Source organism: Pelophylax lessonae (assembly GCF_965119305.1).
Source record: "Pelophylax lessonae genome assembly, chromosome: 2".
Classification (NCBI taxonomy): Eukaryota; Metazoa; Chordata; class Amphibia; order Anura; family Ranidae; genus Pelophylax; species Pelophylax lessonae.
In genome coordinates this window covers 740895867-740915263 of record NC_138769.1, presented here as the reverse complement: position 1 = coordinate 740915263, position 19397 = coordinate 740895867, and the positions used below count along the sequence as shown (strand labels likewise).

The window sequence follows — 19397 nt, the reverse complement described above, 5'->3', positions numbered from 1 at the left end:
AAACAACTACGGGAAGATCTTGCTGCTTGGTCTGTTAGCCCCCCGTCGTGGTTCGGTAGGTTGAATTCGGTAAAAATGAACATATTGCCTAGATTATTGTACCTGTTTCGCACACTACCCATAATGCTTAATATGACTGATCTTAAAGATTTTCAGGGGACGGTTATTAGGTTTATTTGGGGGGACAAGAGGCCCAGAGTCAACAGACGGACTCTTTTTACCCCTAAACTCAGGGGGGGATTGGGGGTCCCGGAGCTGGGAAAATATTACTACACAGCCCAACTGGCCCATCTGGTACGCTTCCACTCCCGGGACCCTCTCCCGATCTGGATGCACATGGAGGCGACCCACCTGGGGGTTCCGGTCCACCACGCGTTGTGGTTAAGGGCCAGGGACAGGCCGGGAGTGCTCTGTCCTGCCCTCTCCCTTTCCCTGGGGATTTGGGATAGGCTGTCGGGCAGACACTCCTTTAAGTCCCTCCATGCTCCGCTAGCACCCCTGCTGGGCAACCCTTTGTTCCCGCCAGGCCTAACCCCTGTGACATTTGAATGGTGGACGAATAAGGGGCTTCTCAGGTTGGCAGATTTATGCGACCACCGGGGACTACTTACCAAGTCCCAATTGCAGGAGAAGTATTCCCTCCCTGAGGGGGAGTACTTTCGCTACGCCCAGATCTCCCATTTCGTGGCCTCCCTCAGGCGTAAGAGCGACATCTCTACCTCCACACCTATGGAGTACCTTTGCCGCACACTTGACAAACAAAAAAACTATATATCAACAATTTATAATATACTCCATGGAGACGATAGTAAATTAACGTATATGCTACGCTGGGAGGAGGATCTGGGAGAATCTCTGGACCGGGCGGAATGGAACACTTTAGCGCAGTTTAACTCTAGATCCATACTCAACACTTCCTTGATAGAAGCAAACTTCAAGGTATTTTTGCGTTGGTACATGGTTCCGGTCAGGCTGGCGGCGGCGGTGAGCACCGCATCCCCCAACTGTTTTCGGGGATGCGGACAGGCGGGCACGGTGCTCCACACGTGGTGGACTTGTCCAAAAGTCCGACGGTTTTGGATCCGGGTCTATAATTTTGTTTACTCCTTGACCCAAGTCAACTTGATAAAGGATCCCCAAAATGCCCTTTTGGGTAAACCGGTGGAGGGGGCTACTAAACCCGCCAAGCGCCTTATCGCCTTCGTGTTCACGGCCGCCAAAATAGCAATAGCCCGTTCATGGCGAACCCCAGTAGTGCCTTTCGAGCTTTTAAAAGCCAAACTGACCTGGATCATGACAAACGAACGGATGGTGGCGTTGTTGAATGACAGGATGCGTATGTTTGACAAAACATGGGACCCCTGGATAAGGTACCTGGCGAGCCCCTCATAGGGGCGGTTGGGAGCATGGGTAGCCTTGGACGAGATGTTGGGGAAATCTCCCCCTTAGGGAGTGAGCGGGACCTGGGTGTCGACCCTCTATTTTTCCACTGACTGCTGATGTTTCTTTCCTCTTTCCCATCTTCCCACTCCTGCCACCCTCCTCTGCTGTTGTCTCCTTTCTTCCCTGTCTTTCCCTTTTCCCCCTATTCCTTCTTTTCTTACTTTTTCTCTGGTACTATCTGACAGTGCACGGATGACAGGCTACGCCCCCCACTGGTAGAGGGCCTGGTATGGGGGTTGGGGGCCGTCCTCTCCCAGGGGCGCAGTATGTTCCCGTAGGGGCGCCGGGGGGGGGGGTCGGGCCCAGACCTCCAGCCCTTCAGCATGCTATGGAGGGGGCACTGTCTCTATGACTCTATGTTTTTTGCTCCATTAGCTGGATGCCCAACCTGAGCTTACCGTTCCTGTTACTGATTTATTGGTTTCTCATTTTTGATATTGTAATTTTCTGAATTGGCACCATTGTATTTTGTGTATTATGTGATATTTAATGCCCTCAAAGACAATGATTGAGCCATGTTGGCTCCTTGTGCGCTGTTATATCTTTTTCTTACAAAAAATCTAATAAAAAACATTGAAACATAGAAGTAGTTTTAGGGTCAGCATTAGAATTAATGTTAGGGTTGGCATTAGAAGTAGTTTTAGGGTCAACATTAGGATTAATGTTAGGGTTGGCATTAGGAGTAGTTTTAGGGTCAGCATTAGAATTAATGTTAGGGTTGGCATTAGAAGTAGGTTTAGGGTCAGCGTTAGGATTAATGTTAGGGTTGGCATTAGAAGTAGGTTTAGGGTCAGCGTTAGGATTAAGGTTAGGGTTGGCATTAGAAGTAGGTTTAGGGTCAGCGTTAGGATTAATGTTAGGGTTGGCATTAGAAGTAGGTTTAGGGTCAGCGTTAGGATTAAGGTTAGGGTTGGCATTAGGAGTAGTTTTAGGGTCAGCGTTAGGATTAATGTTAGGGTTGGCATTAGAAGTAGGTTTAGGGTCAGCATTAGGATTAATGTTAGGGTTGGCATTAGGAGTAGTTTTAGGGTCAGCATTAGGATTAATGTTAGGGTTGGCATTAGGAGTAGTTTTAGGGTTGGCATTAGGAGTAGTTTTAGGGTTGGCATTAGGATTAATGTTAGGGTTGGCATTAGAAGTAGGTTTAGGGTCAGCATTAGGATTAATGTTAGGGTTGGCATTAGGATTAAGGTTAGGGTCAACCTTAGGATTAAGGTTAGGGTTAGTATTAGGAGTAGGTTTAGGGTCAGCATTAGAATTAATGTTAGGGTTGGCATTAGAAGTAGTTTTAGGGTCAGCATTAGAATTAATGTTAGGGTTGGCATTAGGAGTAGTTTTAGGGTCAGCATTAGAATTAATGTTAGGGTTGGCATTAGAAGTAGGTTTAGGGTCAGCGTTAGGATTAAGGTTAGGGTTGGCATTAGAAGTAGGTTTAGGGTCAGCATTAGAATTAATGTTAGGGTTGGCATTAGAAGTAGGTTTAGGGTCAGCATTAGGATTAATGTTAGGGTTGGCATTAGGAGTAGTTTTAGGGTCAGCATTAGGATTAATGTTAGGGTTGGCATTAGAAGTAGTTTTAGGGTCAGCATTAGGATTAATGTTAGGGTTGGAATTAGGAGTAGTTTTAGGGTCAGCATTAGGATTAATGTTAGGGTTGGCATTAGGAGTAGTTTTAGGGTCAGCATTAGGATTAATGTTAGGGTTGGCATTAGAAGTAGTTTTAGGGTCAGCATTAGGATTAATGTTAGGGTTGGCATTAGGAGTAGTTTTAGGGTCAGCATTAGGATTAATGTTAGGGTTGGCATTAGGATTAGTTTTAGGGTCAGCATTAGGATTAAGGTTAGGGTTGGCATTAGAAGTAGTTTTAGGGTCAGCATTAGGATTAATGTTAGGGTTGGCATTAGAAGTAGTTTTAGGGTCAGCATTAGAATTAAGGTTAGGTTTAGTATTAGGAGTAGTTTTAGGGTCAGCATTAGAATTAATGTTAGGGTTGGCATTAGGAGTAGTTTTAGGGTCAGCATTAGGATTAATGTTAGGGTTGGCATTAGGAGTAGTTTTAGGGTCAGCATTAGGATTAAGGTTAGGGTTGGCATTAGAAGTAGTTTTAGGGTCAGCATTAGGATTAATGTTAGGGTTGGCATTAGAAGTAGTTTTAGGGTCAGCATTAGAATTAAGGTTAGGTTTAGTATTAGGAGTAGTTTTAGGGTCAGCATTAGAATTAATGTTAGGGTTGGCATTAGGAGTAGTTTTAGGGTCAGCGTTAGAATTAATGTTAGGGTTGGCATTAGGAGTAGTTTTAGGGTCAGCGTTAGAATTAATGTTAGGGTTGGCATTAGAGGTAGTTTTAGGGTCAGCGTTAGGATTAAGGTTAGGGTTATCATTAGCAGAGATGTATAGTAACTAAGTAGAACTACTTCACTACGGTACTTAAGTACGGAAAGGCGGTATCTGTACTTTACTAGAGTAGAATTTTTTTCTCCTACTTCCACTTTTACTTCACTACATTTTTTCAATGATTTCAATACTTCTACTTCAATATTTTTTTTTGTGCTGCATAGTTACTCGTTACAATTATAAAAATTACCACTGCCAGAACAGTAGATGGCAGGTTTCATGAAGCTCAAAACATGTATTATCAGCGCATACGAAAATAAATGCTACTGTATGTATAAATAAAAGCTGCATTTGAAATAATAAAAAACAATATGATGTTCAAACTTTTGACTTCTTTCTTTAATAACTACATAACACAGTACTTGTACTTTTACTTTCAGTACTTGAGTAGCAAAATTAAAAAAAAAAAATACTTGCAATACCTAAGTACAAAAAATGTTGAATACTTTAGTACTTCTACTCAAGTCACTTTTTGATAGAGCACTTCCACTTCTACTCAAGTCACTTTTTGTTCGAGCACTTGTACTTTTACTCAAGTATGGGTTTCGAGTACTTTATACAACTCTGATCATTACGAGTAGTTTTGGCTGAGACGGAGCTCCTCCATCCTCAGCAGAACTTTCACACATAGGAAAGTGAAAGCACAGTGTGCGCTCTCTGCCTCCCCCTAGAGTGCAATACCAAGCAGCAAGGAAGGTAAGGTACAGTACTGAGGTTTATTTTCAATGCTTTCTCTATGTATGTGTGTGTGTGTGAGTGTGTGTGTGTGAGTGTGTGAGTATGTGTATGTGTGTGTGTGTGTGAGTATGTGTGTGATTGAGTGAGTATGTGTGTGTGTGTGTAAGTATGTGTATGTGTGTGAGTATGTGTGTGTGTGAGTATGTGTGTGAGTGAGTATGTGTGTGTGTGTGAGTATGTGTGTGTGTGTGTGTGAGTATGTGTGTGTGTCACGGACCCCCCCGCGCGTGTGCCCGGCGGACCCGATGTCCGCCGGGCACTCACGATCGTCCGTTAGAGCGGGAGAAAGGCAGGCGGCTGATGTAAACAAAGCCGCCTGTCATTCTCCCCTGTGTAAGAATGGAGATCAGACGGTTCTACTATGTAGGACCGTTGATCTCTGTTCTTACACCAGTAGCCACAGCCAATCACAGCTAGAAACACGCCCCTAGGACACACTTAACCCCTCCCTCTCCAATACAGTTAACTCCTTCACTGCCAGTGTCATTTTTGCAGTAACAGTGCATATGTATAGCACTGATTACTGTAGAAATGTCACTGGTAGCCCCAAAAGTATCAAAAATGTCAGTCAAGGGTCCGATTTGTCCGCTGCAATGTCACAGTCCTGCAAAAAAAAATCGCAGATCGCCACCATTACTCGTTAAAAAAAAACAACAAAAATGACAAAAATCTTTCCCTTTGTTAGTAAACGCGATAACTTTTGCGCAAACCAATCAAAATACGCTTTTTGCGATTTTTTTATTTACCAAACATATGTAGCATAAAACAAATTGGCCGAAAATGTTAAAAAATTTTGATTTTTACATTTTTTTGGGGGGAATTTCATATAAAAAAATGTGAAAAATATTGTTATTTTTGCAAAATTGATGCTCTTTTTTTTGTTTATAGCGCATGATCAATAAATCGCACAGGTGATCAAATACCACCAAAAGAAAGCTCTGTTTGTGGGGGAAAAAAGGACGTTTAGGTACAGCGTCGCACGACCGCGCAATTGTCCGTTAAAGTCACGCAGTGCCGAATCGCAAAATAGGGCCTGGTCAGGAAGGGGGTAAAATCTTCCGGGGCTTAAGTGGTTAAGAGGTTTTGTAACAGTAAGTTTCAGTTTCATAATTACTCAACACAAACAACGTGCTGGGAGGTATAAAACCCGAGAGAGCAGAAATCCCACAGACACAATGACACGCAGCACTCACAGAGGTAAGACACAGAGCTGACACTTCATACAGGATCCTGGATCGTATAACGGGGATTAGCTTCACTAGCTTGTTCATGTCGGTGGGATAGCAGAGGTTGGGAAGTTTGTTGGGTGACCGTTGTTGGAGGTATTCTATGCTGTATAAATGTTACATTGTATCTGTGTTGGGAAGTTTGTTGGGTGACTCTCGTTCGGAGGCATTCCATGCTTTGTTGGGAATTCTCTGATTGCCGAGACCTTATGGCAGAATTCATTCCTGACCCTTTAGTAACAAAGACCTCTTGCCGTTGCTAAGGACAATGATTCCACGACAATTTCAATGAGGCTGTCTGCTGGGGGGGGGGGGGGGGTTATCTCATGCTGTGATGATCAAATTCCGGAGTGGTTCAATTTAGATCATGCAGTGCTGACACCAGTGAGGTCACCTCCGTATCACAATCTCTTTCAGGTCAGTGGGGTTTATTCTCGGTACTCATCGGTGGACTCTTCATCACCATGACCGGTAAGAACTACAAGTCTATATCCATTGAAAACCTCAATCCGTTTATTTCTAGCTTCTATAATTTATACATTTTTTATACAATGTTCTTTTTTTTTTTTTTTTTTTGTGAAGCTGATTGATACATTGTTACTCAATCCGTTGTGAAAAAATGAATTGTATTAATATTATTATGGGTAGTTTGGTTGCTGCAATATGATTTGTGTGGGAGTCGGAAACATTGCGTGTAAATCAGATCTCTGATCTCTCTCTCTGGATTTTTCTAGTTGCAGTTATAGATCCTCCGAAGATCCTCCACCCCACAGATGACACAATCAGCACCATAGAAGGTAAATATTTCATTTCGAAGCTTAATCTGCTTATATTTTAGCTTCCCTGGCTCCTCCCTCCCCCCCCTCATCAGCACGTGAACGACATTTCTAAATAAAACTTTCTCTTACGTCCTCCGACAGTCGCCGCCTCTTCATATTCGTCACATATGGGGTATTAGACTTTGCTCCGAAGGAGTAGCTAGGCAACAGAATATGTTAACATTAAAGCTTTTAACATATCCCACCCTCAAGGGGTGGTCCCCTCAGTCAATACCCTCCTACTTCCTGCAACCATATCTCAGTTTCAATGTCTAGCTTGTCAGGAGTGGCTGGCTCTCTCTGTGCTGGGGCTTTGTGCCCCAGACTCTTTCTTCTTTTTTGATTTTTTGTTTGAGTTTTCTCTCTACCTTTACTTAGCTGTTCTTTTGTCAGCATTAGTTAGTTCTTCGGATGAAGAGGATCATGCGGGCTGGGTCTCGGGCTGATCCCCCTGGTCGCAGGTCGTGGGTCAGTGGCTTCCCAGCCTGCCATCGAGCGTTCAGCCAGGTAACGCTCCTGGCACAGTGAACGACCCATCCCTGTTCGGTGCAGGGATGATTGGTGAGGTGGCTACCTCACTGGATGCTGTGCGGTTTCTTAACCCCCATTCTGTGCGTCTTGTATGCGACTCTCCCTGCCTCATGTGCAGCGGCTTGTTCGCCTGTGCGAGTCCCCCACGCCACTGTAAGGTAAGTGTATCTATGTGGGGACCTGTCTGTCTGGGGGGGTGTCAGTCTGGGACTGTGTAACCTGCCTCTGTTCTCACTTTTTGTCTCCCTGTCTCTCGGCTGCATGCTGTGGGCTGCAAGGGGGGGGGGGGGGAGCTGTGTGACACTGTGTGTGTCAGCCTTGTCAGTGTGTGAAGCTGTGTGCTGTGGGGCATGTTTTGTGGCATGTTTGGGCACTATACAGCGATCGCTGCAGCGATCTCACATGTTTCTTTATACATGGATGACATGTGTGTATTACTGTGCTGTGGAGCGGCGGTTTCGGCGCCAAACGGCGCCATTTTGCCTACACTCGCTCCGGCCGCATGTTCTACATGCATGGCGGCCATTTTCTTGTAGCCTCCCATAGGCTTTCATAGAGCGCCCTGGCAGCATCACTTCCTCTTCTCCAGGAACACCGATCGAGGCAGCAGCAGCGGCGAGGGTCTCCTCAGATTATATCCTTCCTATCCATTGCCTGTGTCAGTTTTATTGTCCCTGTGGGGGTCTCATTGTGCTTGTGTGTGGTGCGGTGGGCTGCGCTCGCCGCGCTTGTTAAAGGGGCAGTTAACCCTTTATTATCCGGCATTTGTTATAGGGGCAATGGATTCTCAGGAGGGCAAATTTCCTACCGCCTTGGTGGAAAGCCAGGGGACCGCTGTTTCCCCCCCAGGGGGGGGATTTAGCCACTATTGTGGCTGGCCTTGCTGCTCAGGTGCAGATGCTGGTGGCTGCTCAATCTACTAAAAGACCCAGAGTTTCTCTTTCCTCTGACTCTGAGGGTGAAGGTGCTGGGGCTGTTATGGCGGGGGCCTCCTTATCAGGGTCCCGCTCCTCCCTGGATCTAGTGGGGTCCGAGGTGGAGGCTGAAGTTGAAGGGGTTGATAATTCTCCCCCTGGCTCGCCTGAAGAGCTTGCAATCATGGATGATTTGATTGCTTCCATAAAGCAAACGCTGCATTTGCAGGATGAAGTGTGTCCCCCCGCTGCCTTGGCGGCTTATGGGACGCAGAGAAAACGCAGGACGCCGCAGGTTTTTCCCTGCAATGATGATTTTCAGCGCGCTGTTAAGGAACAATGGCGCAATCTGCGCAAACCTTTTGCTGTACCAAGTAGGTTCAAGCTGCGTTATCCTTTCTCGCCTTCCACTGATGAAAGGTGGTGTGTGCCACCCCCAGTGGATCACGCAATTGCGGTTTTAAACAAATCCACTGCGATTCCTGCAGAGGATTCCCCTGTGTTCCGTGATGCCACGGATAGGAGATTGGAGTCTCTTGCCCGTCATACTTATTCTGTTACGGGTTCTATGCTTAAGGCTCTGTTTGCCTCTCTCATGGCGGCCCAGGCGGTCGCAAGTTGGACGCAGATGCTTAGGCGCGTCTTAGTGGCCGATTCGGCCTCGCCGGCGACCCTGGATATGGTGGATCAAATCCACCAGGGTGTCATGTATCTGTGTGATGCGGACTTGGACCTAGTCCCGTTGGCTGCACGTGTGCACAGCGTGGCGGTGTTGTCTCGCCGCCTGGTTTGGTTGAAATGTTGGTCGGTGGACCAGTCTTCACGTAAGACCTTAGCCAATCTGCCCTATGATGGGTCTCGCCTTTTTGGGGAGTCCTTGGATGTATTGATTAAGGAGATCACCGGAGGTAAGAGTACTCTCTTGCCCCATTTCCCCAAGGCTAAGGGGGCTTCTGGGAAGAAGCATGCTAATTTTCGGCCCCCTCAGGGGTCCTTTCGTGCCTTTCGGTCGCACTACAAGGGCAAACCGTTCAAGGGTCAAGGCTCTCAGAAGAAGCCCTGGTCTGGAAAACAGAAGTCCGGTCAATCCGGATCCGCAGCCCATAACAGTGCGGCCTGAAGGGGCGCCCACACCCAGTTTTGGGGTGGGGGGACGCTTGTTTGGTTTTCTTCGGCCCTGGTTGGCCCGCGTGCGGGACAGATGGGTTCAGGAGATCGTTCGATCTGGTTACAAGATCGAGTTTCTCTCTCGGCCGGAGAGCAGATTTTTTCCCTCAAATCTTCAACTGTCTCCGGAGCGTTTACGGGACCTGCACCTGGCGGTGAGGGACCTTAGGGCTCAGGGAGTGGTAGTTCCGGTGCCTCATCGGGACAGATTTCGGGGGTTTTATTCCAATCTGTTCACCGTGCCCAGAAAGGAGGGCAAGGTTCGTCCAATTCTGGACTTGAAGGCTCTGAACCGCTCTGTGCGGGTTCGCAAGTTCCGCATGGAATCCCTGCGGTCGGTGGTGGCTGCCCTGGTTCCGGGGGAATTCATGGCCTCCATCGATTTGAAGGATGCGTATCTTCACATCCCCATTTTCGAGGGTCACCAGAGGTACCTTCGATTTGCCATTGCGGAGGATCACTACCAGTTCGTGGCGTTGCCTTTTGGTCTCGCCTCGGCTCCGCGGGTCTTCACCAAGGTGCTTGCACCGGTTCTGGCATTATTGAGGGCCCAGGGCATTTCTGTCCTGGGGTATCTGGACGACATTCTGGTTCGGTCTGCGACCAGCCAGGGTCTGGAGAAGGACCTGTCTGTCACGATGCAAACTCTGCAGGAGTTTGGTTGGACGATAAATTTTCCAAAGTCGACACTGAGTCCGTCGGTTCGTCTTCCCTACCTGGGAATGATTCTGGACTCGGTGCAGGCGAAGGTCTTCCTGCCGGAAGACAAACTCAGAACGCTTCAGGAGGAAGTCAGGTCCCTCAGGGACGTTCCGCACTCATCTCTGCGGACGTGCATGAGATGTCTGGGATTGATGGTCTCCGCCTTCGAGGCGATTCCCTTCGCCCAGTTTCACACGCGGGGTCTCCAAGCGGAGATCCTGTCCATGTGGGACGGGCGACCTCAATCTCTGGATCTTCAAATCTCGTTGAGTCATCGCACCAGAAGAGACCTTCTGTGGTGGCTCCAGTCCCCGTTGGTGTCCGGGGGCAAGTCGTTTCGTCCTATCTCGTGGACGGTAATCACCACGGATGCCAGCCTGTCGGGCTGGGGTGGTGTTCTGGGCGTTCTGTCCGCCCAGGGGACTTGGTCGGAGGGGGAGTCCTCCCTTCCGATCAACATTCTGGAATTGCGTGCGATAAATCTCTGTCTTCATCGCTGGACGGACCGGCTGCAGGGCTGCCCGGTTCGGGTGCAGACGGACAATGCCACGGCGGTGGCCTGCATCAACCACCAAGGGGGCACAAGGAGTGCCCGAGCGGCTCGAGAAGTGGCCGACATTCTGACTTGGGCCGAGACTCATGTCCCGGCGATAACGGCGGTTCACATTCCGGGGGTGGAGAACTGGCAGGCGGACTATCTGAGTCGCCAGACCCTGGATCAGGGGGAATGGTCTCTCCACCCGGCTGTCTTCCAGACGTTGTGCGCGAAGTGGGGTCTTCCAGATGTGGACCTGTTCGCGTCTCGTCTCAACAACAAGGTGAGAAGGTTCGTGGCAAGGACGCGCGACCCTCGGGCAGACGCGTCGGACGCGTTAGTGGCCCCGTGGCATCAGTACAGGCTGATGTACGCGTTTCCACCGATTCAGTTGCTGTCCAGGTTCCTTCGCAGGTTACACTCGGAACGCAGCACGGTGATTCTTGTGGCTCCGGACTGGCCTCGCCGGTCCTGGTACGCAGACCTCGTGAATCTGGCGGTCGACGCCCCGTGGCGTCTGCCTCTTCGAGACGATCTCCTGTCTCAAGGACCGATATTCCATCCTGCTTTACAGTCGCTGGCTTTGACGGCCTGGCTGTTGAGACCGAGGTCCTGAAGGAGAAGGGTCTCTCCCCAGAGGTCGTTCATACCTTGATCAACGCGAGGAAGTCTTCCTCGGGGAAGGTTTATTACCGTACTTGGAAGGCCTATTTTGCCTGGTGTGAGTCCAGGGGGTTTTCACCCCGCACGTACTCGGTTTCCTGAGTGCTGTCCTTCCTTCAAACGGGTGTCGATCAGCGTTTGGCGCTGGCTACGATAAAGGGTCAGGTGTCTGCGCTGGCCGTTCTGTTTCAACGTCCCGTGGCTTCCAACTCCTTGGTTGGCACTTTTGTTCAGGGAGTGCGGCCTCTGGTTCCTCCTAGGAGGGATCCTCTGCCCCCTTGGGACTTGAATCTCGTTCTATCTGTGTTTCAACGTGCTCTTTTTGAACAGATCAGGGAGATCTCGTTGTCTATGTTGTCCAAAAAGGTCGCCTTTTTGGTTGCGATCACTTCGGCTCGCAGAGTGTCGGAGCTGGCGGCTTTGTCCTGCAAGTCTCCGTATCTGGTTGTTCATTTGGATAAGGTGGTCTTGCGACCTAATCCTTCTTTTCTTCCGAAGCGAGTTTCGGAATTCCATCTTAATGAGGATATTGTCTTGCCTTCGCTGTGCGCGAAGCCTAAACATCCAAAGGAGGTGCGATTACATTCTTTGGATGTTGTTCGGGCGATAAGGGTTTACCTTAAATCGACTGAGTCTTTTCGAAAGACGGACTCCTAGTTTGTTCTTCCAGAGGGTCCTCGGAAGGGCATGGCGGCGTCGGCCTCTACCATCGCCAAATGGATCAGGCAGACCATTGAACAGGCCTATGCTTTGCAGGGGAAGGTTCCCCCTGTGCCTGTGAAGGCGCACTCTACTAGATCTCTGAGTACGTCTTGGGCCTGTCGTCATGGGGCTTCTGTAGCCCAGGTGTGTAAGGCGGCGACTTGGTCGACCGTGCACACTTTCACAAAATTCTACAAAGTAGATGTTCAGGCATCGGCGGATGTTTCCTTTGGCCGCAAGGTTCTTAGTGCGGCAATTCCCTAGGGTCCCTTGTTGGGGACCTCTGGCTGTTGGGATAAGTTTTTTATCCCCTGGTTGTTTGTCTTTTCCTGGGTTGTTGCTCCTGTTGAGCACTTGTTTTTCCTGTAGCCCAGCTGGTTTCCTTCCTTTGGTAAGGTTCCTTTCTTTGATGCGGAGACTGCGTTGCCTTTCGGCGCGGATGCGTTTCCCGCCCCTCATGTTTGCACTGCTTTGGGACGTCCCCATATGTGACGAATATGAAGAGGCGGCGACTGTCGGAGGACGTAAGAGAAAACGGAATTTTTGTAAAATCTTACCTGTAAAATTCCTTTCTCTGAGTCCTCTGACAGTCGCCGCCCCTCTTTTGGGGTTTGGTTGTATACTCTACTGCTATTCCACTGAAACTGAGATATGGTTGCAGGAAGTAGGAGAGTATTGACTGAGGGGACCACCCCTTGAGGGTGGGATATGTTAAAAGCTTTAATGTTAACATATTCTGTTGCCTAGCTACTCCTTCGGAGCAAAGTCTAATACCCCATATGTCACGAATATGAAGAGGCGGCGACTGTCGGAGGACTCAGAGAAAGGAATTTTACAGGTAAGATTTTACAAAAATTCCGTTTTTCTGTTCTCCTTATATTCCCTATTTTAAACCCGCCGATGGCGCTCATCGTGGCTGGTGGTAGAGGTTGGCAGGGTCCTGAGAACATTGCAGCACCCTGCCTCGGTACTCCTCTCAAGGACCCTCAGTCCTGATGTAAGCAGTGGATTGGTTCTTGGAAGGAGTTATGCAAATTTCAATATGGCTTAATCGGTAGTGGTCAGTCCGAAGGAGTGGGCGTTCCTAATCTGACTGTGTTGGCATGCAGACCGTTTTAGGCCTGAAGTTTGCATAAACCCCAGGGGTGTAACTACAGGGGTTGCAGGGGTTGCAATTGCAACCGGGCCCCATGCTCCAGGGGGCCTGTGTGGCTCCCCTGTACACCTGGATAGGAGGGGCGGCGGGGGCAGCATGTAGAGAAATCACTGTCCTCCTTTTTCCTCCTGTACCTGCAGGAGGAAAATGGAGGAGATTGGATCCTCTGTATGCTGCCCCCGCCATTCCTCCTATCCAGTTCATTTGTGTTCTGCTGTCCCCCCCCCCCCCCCCCCCCGCCTACTGTGCTCCCATTCCTCTCTTGCCGGCTGCAGCAGGAGGAAAATGGAGGAGATTGGTTCCTCTGTATGCTGCCCCCCCCCCTCCTATCCAGTTCACTTGTGTTCTGCTGTCTCTGGGCCCCTGTGTGCTCCCCCCCCCCCACCCCACTACTGTGCTCACTCCCCTCTCCTGCCGGCTACTGCAGGGGATGTATCACAATAGAGAACCAGGAAGGGGTCGGTAAATATGTAATTTACCAGCTCCTTCCTTTTCTGAATGGACAGAGTCATAGTCAGTGACATTGCAAAAAATAAATAAATAAATAAAATGATAAAAAATAATACAATTAAAATACCAAAAAATAAAAACTACTAACACCAGTGGGGGAACTTCCAGGATAGCAAAGGTTACACTTGCGACCGGGCCCTGGGATTCCACCACCATGGGGAGGCCCCAAGATGGCAGGAAGGAGGCCCACTGCAGAACTTGTGAAAGGGTCCTGCTGCAGGACCGTAATAAAGGGCCCCGCAATGAGAGTAAAGGGCCCCAGGATCAGTGGGAAGAGCCCCAGACTTGAAGGGAAGGGCCCCCGGCTAGGGGTCTGGAGGAGCCCTTATGGTTTCTTGCACTGGGGTCCTGAAGGTTCTAGTTATGCCTCTGATAAACCCCCAAAACATGATATATTTTCTGAAAGCAGACACCCTAGAGAATAAAATAGTGGTAGTTCCTTTTTTTTTTTAATGTTATACGATATTAGCACAAAGCTCTAGGAAATGCTAAAAACATACACTATAGTTAATTTTAGGGCACAAAAATGCAATCAACCAGTTCTGGTCACCAGTCCTCAGGAAGGATGTGCTGGAACTGGAGAGAGTCCAGAGAAGGGCAACAAAATTATTAACTGGACTGGAGGACCTCAATTACGAGGAACGACTACGAACAATAAACGTATTCTCTCTGGAGAAGAGATGCTTGAGAGGGGATATGATAGTGATAAACAAATATCTCAACGGTGAGGAAGAAAATTGTTCAGTCTCAGGGAGTGTAAGGGGACACGTGGCCACGCAATGAGATTGGAGGAGAAACGGTTTAATCTTAAGCTGCGTAGGGGATTTTTCACTGTCAGGGTGGTAAGAATGTGGAACTCTCTTCCACAATTGGTGGCGTTAGCAGGAAGTATTGATAGTTTTAAAAGACTCTTGGATGTGCGTCTTAGTGAACACAATATTATTATTATACAGGATTTATATAGCGCCAACAATTTGCGCAGCGCTTTACAATATGAGGGAAGACAATACAGTTACAATACAATTCAATACAGGAGGAATCGGAGGGCCCTGCTCGTTAGAGCTTACAATCTAGAAGAAGAGTCAAGTGAAACAAAAGGTAATAACTGTGGGGGATGAGCTGATGGGGAAAATGGAAGTACAGTTGTTAGGTGTGGGTAGGATAGGCTTCTCTGAAGAGGAGGGTTTTCAGGGATGGGTAGGATAGGCTTCTCTGAAGAGGAGGGTTTTCAGGGATGGGTAGGATAGGCTTCTCTAAAGAGGAGGGTTTTCAGGGATCATCTAAAAGCTAATAGAGTAGAAGATAATCAGACAGATTGGGGTAAGGAGTTCCATAGGATTGGAGAGGCTCTGGAAAAGTCCTGGAGGTGAACATGGGAGGAGGTGACGAGGGGGCTAGAGAGCAGGAGGTTTTGAGAGGAACGAAGATAGCGATTAGGTTGGTATTTTGAGACGAGGCTGGTGATGTAGCTGGGGGCTAAGCTGTGGATGGCTTTGTAAGATGTTAGTATTTTGAATTTAATTTGTTGGGTGAGCAGAAGCCAGTGGAGGGCTTGGCAGAGAGGAGTAGCGGACACTGAGCGATTGGTAAGGTGGATGAGTCTGGCAGCAGCATTCATGGTGGATTGAAGGAGGGAGGAGCCTATGTAGAGGTAAGCCAATAAGAAGGGAATTGCAGTAGTCGAGGCGCGAGATGATCAGGGAGTGAACTAGGAGCTTTGTTGTGTCATTGGTTAGAAAGGGGCGTATTTTTGGAGAGGTTACGGAGGTTGAGGCAGCAAGATTTGGACAGTGATTGGACATGGGGCTTGAAGGAGAGTTCAGAGTCCAGGACTACCCCTATGACCTTGGTATGCGGGGATGGGCTGATAGTTGTGCCATCGATTTTGACAGAGAGATCGGGGGAAGGTGGTGGTGGAGGAAAAATTATAAGTTTGGTTTTGGATGGATTGAATTTGAGGAAGTGGTGAGACATCCAGACCGATATATCTGATAGTAAATTAGTGATACGTGAGGAGACTGAGGGAGAGGGCTGATTGGTGGATAGGTAGATTTGGGTATCGTCAGCGTAGAGATGGTATTGGAAGCCATGGGAGGCTATCAGCTGAACCAGAGAGGAGGTGTAGATTGAAAATAGGAGAGGTCCAAGAACAGAACCTTGGGGGACCCCAACAGAGAAAGAAAGAGGGGAGGAAGAAGTAGAATTGTAAGAAACGCTAAAGGTGCGGTTGGATAAGTAGGAAGATAACCAGTGAAGAGTACAGTCACGGGGCCCAAAGGAATAGAGTTTTTTTGAGGAGGAGAGGGTGATTAACCGTATCAAAGGCAGCAGAAAGGTCCAGGAGTAGGAGTACAGAATAGTGTCCATTGGTTTTGGCCGTTAGTAGATCGTTTGTTAGTTTTAGGAGAGCAGTTTCTGTGGAGTGTTGAGGCCGAAATCCAGACTGGAGGGGATCAAGGAGGCTATTCTCGGTGAGGTGGTCGCTCAGTCAGTTGTAAACCAGACGAGCTCCAGCTCAGGTTTAGCTCTCCTCCTCTCCCTGCTTAATACTGACCCAGGGAAATGAATGGCTGCCCATTAGCTCAGTGTAGAGAATCATGTCCTGCTCGGGGTTTAGGCCACTCAGCTCCGGTGGGCTCCCTTCCTGCCTCTTGGGGCCCCCCCAACAATGGTGGAAATCCAGGGCCTGGTAGTTCCGCCATTGCCCCAGACACCTGGCATCTTCCTCTGTTCCTTCTTCCTCCTCCACTGCCGCACCTCCCCTCAGCTCCCAAGGATCATTCATGATGGAGAGAGATTGCTGACTCGTGGCTGCGCCCCTAAGTGGCAATGCGCACTAGGCGGCTGCCTAGTTTTCCTAGTGGAAGCACCGGCCCTGGCTGTCAGGTTCGTACAATGTAAGCAAAATGGGTAAATTTGCTAAAACATTGGACAATTCAGGGAAGAGTCAATTCCCTAGCACAACCCCTCCCTCCTTGCATGTTACAGCCCTCTCCTCTTTTGGGAGTATATAATTCCTCTCTGTGCTGGCCCAGCTCCTCCACCCCTCCCTTCATACACTTTAATGTAGTTGCTGGGGGGGAAGGGAACACTAGAGTCACTTTCCCTAAAGGAACTCTTAGACGTACATCTCAAGGATCAGGACATTCAGGGCTATGTGAGATGATTACAGCCACACACACCTACACAGGTTGAACTGGATGGACTATTGTCTTTATTCAACCTCACCTACTATGTAACTATGTAACTCCAACTAACAATAACCCAATGGTGTAATTTTCACAGCGAAGTCAAGTTTGGTGCATTGACTCATCCCTAGTCTATGTCTTCTAGCCCAGTGGAGGAGAAGACCATAGCGGACATTGCCCTTTAATAATATCAGGCTGGCAAGGTAAAATAAAACTGAACTGGTGATCTGTATGTTCTTCACTGCTGATTAGTTTCTGGTCCTGAGTATCGACCAACCACAGCGATTACCACTTGAATATGAATACAGGACGATGTAAGGCGATGTTAGGTTCTCCAATGGTGGGCACGAGGGAGCAGTCTTACAAAATCTGCCATCACAAAAATGAAAGGAAAGAATATCAGTCTGAGTTCTGATTGGTTGTCATCTTTTCCACCCCTGACCAGGTGACAGCATTAGAATAGCTTGTACGGCACGCACAACATTTCAAAAATTCTACATGGTCTACTGGTTGGTCAATAAAAGCTTCATTGAAGACACGTACCTGGATGGACGGGTGAAGGAGGAGGAGGACAGGTGAGGAACGGCTCCCTTTCTGTAAAGCACAATCAGCACGTTTCAATGTTTTGTACTCAGTGTAGCATTGTTTCACCTGTATGTGCATTCTGCTGCCTGAAAATGGCTGACCCAACATTGTCTCCAAAGGTAATATGGGGGCTTCCATTGCTGGTCTCCTTCTGATAATGCCAGTTTCCTTTATCCAGAACAAGCATGCAGCTAGCAAGCTTGTTCCAGGTCTGTGACTCCCATTTGGATCAGGATGGCAAAAGGGAAATGGCATTTTTAACAGAAGAGGTCAGCAATGGTAGTGTATTTATTATAATAATAAAGGTTTACTTTAATGTTGTGTTTGTCTCGGGGGGGAGATTAGTTTGTACATTACATGCGCAGGCTCTGCTTCCTCCTTGGTAATGGTGAACGGGCTTTGTGGTTTCTCTCTCAGTGGCAGTCTATCTGGCTGTTCAGACTAGCGATCGACCGATATAATTTTTTTGTTGCCAATACCGATACAGATATTTTGGAAATTGCATTTTTTTTTTCTTGTGGAGGGATCTGGGGGTCAAAAAAAACCCCAAACCCCTCCTCTGCATTTAAAAGCATTCAAAACGCCAAGTTTGGCTGTTTTGAATGCGGTCGTTTTTTTTAATCTGGCGCCGAGTACCCGGAAGTGATGTCATGACATCACTTCCGGGTTTTTGCATGGAGACCCGATCAGAGCCGAATGTGGCTTTGACCGGGTCTTCGGCGGCTGTGCAGGCTGGTTGTCCGGGTCTCTTGGTGGGACGGGAGACCTGGACGCGCCGCGGAAGGCGGCGGGAGGAAAGGGGGGGGGGATGTCCCCTCCCGCTCCTTGTAATCTCTGCCGCATCGGTTGTCATGTCAAGACAGCCGACCGTCGGCTATGGACGCCGATACCGGGGTGATGCCTCTAGCTGCAGGCATTACTCCGGTACAAACACTTTCCGAAATATCGACAATATCGGCCACCTTGGTGGCTGATTCCGATATATCGGGGAAAGTGCATATCGGCTTTGCCGATAATCGGTCGATCCCTAGTTCAGACTGCCAGAAAAGTAACAGTTCCTCTGAATTTATTTCAGTGGTTGATTTGGGAAGAGAGTGAGTGTGTGGAACAGCAGCTCTGATGGGCACAAACTCAATTCTGCCATGGTGTTAGGGGATTAGGCTATAGAAGAGTTAGGTGGTCTAGGAGTAGTTTCCCTGGAGAAGATGTGGCTCCAGTTTCCCTCTAGTGCTGCTCACACATCTGGAGACCTGGAAGTTTACTCATGTAGTATCTGCTAAATGAACACCTGGCCAGAACTGGGAGGAGCATGGGGTAGCATTTTCTCCAGGTATTGGGGGGGGGACATTGTCTGAAGACATGCTCTGATTGGCTCCAATTTCTTGCAGCATCATTAATGATGGCACGTCCTATGAGGTGACCAAGGCTCTTGTGTTCACATCAACTCAACCCGATGACTTCACACGGACTTTCACCTGCATCATCCAGGACCCGGCCGGGGTGGACACCAAGAACATCACACTCACACCAAAAGCCGAGGAGGCGACCACTCAAAAGACAAAAGAACATAAAAAGCACAATAAGAAAAAGAGGGTCAAGAGGAGCAAAAATGGAACAAAAACAAAGAGAAATTAATGTACTGGGATTTTCAAATGCCAAAAGCATATGACTCAGTGGCCACCAAAACCCCCTGTGAGGAACCACCACTCTGCACTGCAGGATTTGGAGTTTAGTTCTTCATTGGAGTACACATTAGTGTTTTCTAAGGCCTTTAGGATTCAGAGAATTCAGTGGTAGTTCAGTAACTGGACTGTAATACGGACACAAACAGGGCCGTCTTTATTATTGATTGGACCATGGGCAAAGATTTTCTTGGGCCCCCTGAATTCACTTATGAACTATTTGCAAGCAGTGCGGTCTCAAGGGGAAGCTGCCTTGGGCCCCACAATAATGAATGGGCCCGGGGCAGATGCCCCTTTTGCCCTGTGTTAAAGACGGCCCTGGACACAAGTGATAGAACATTACAAGTCTTCCATCGTTCTTCTGTAGGAACATCTATGGAGTTCTATACTATCAATCACCACATGGAACCAACATTGTAAAAGTGTTCAGCAGCCCGTATTCT

At 48.3% G+C, this 19397-nt stretch overlaps 1 protein-coding gene across 1 annotated transcript; it reads left to right on the top strand.

The window, feature by feature from the left end:
- Positions 1-5708: 5708 nt before the first annotated feature.
- Positions 5709-18886, top strand: IL18BP (interleukin 18 binding protein; the record flags this gene model as incomplete). Its single annotated transcript, XM_082248295.1, has 5 exons — positions 5709-5772; positions 6219-6272; positions 6536-6598; positions 17133-17262; positions 18661-18886. Coding segments are annotated over exons 1-5 (495 nt in total), but the record flags the coding sequence as incomplete, so codon positions are not given.
- Between the last annotated feature and the right edge of the window lie 511 nt (positions 18887-19397).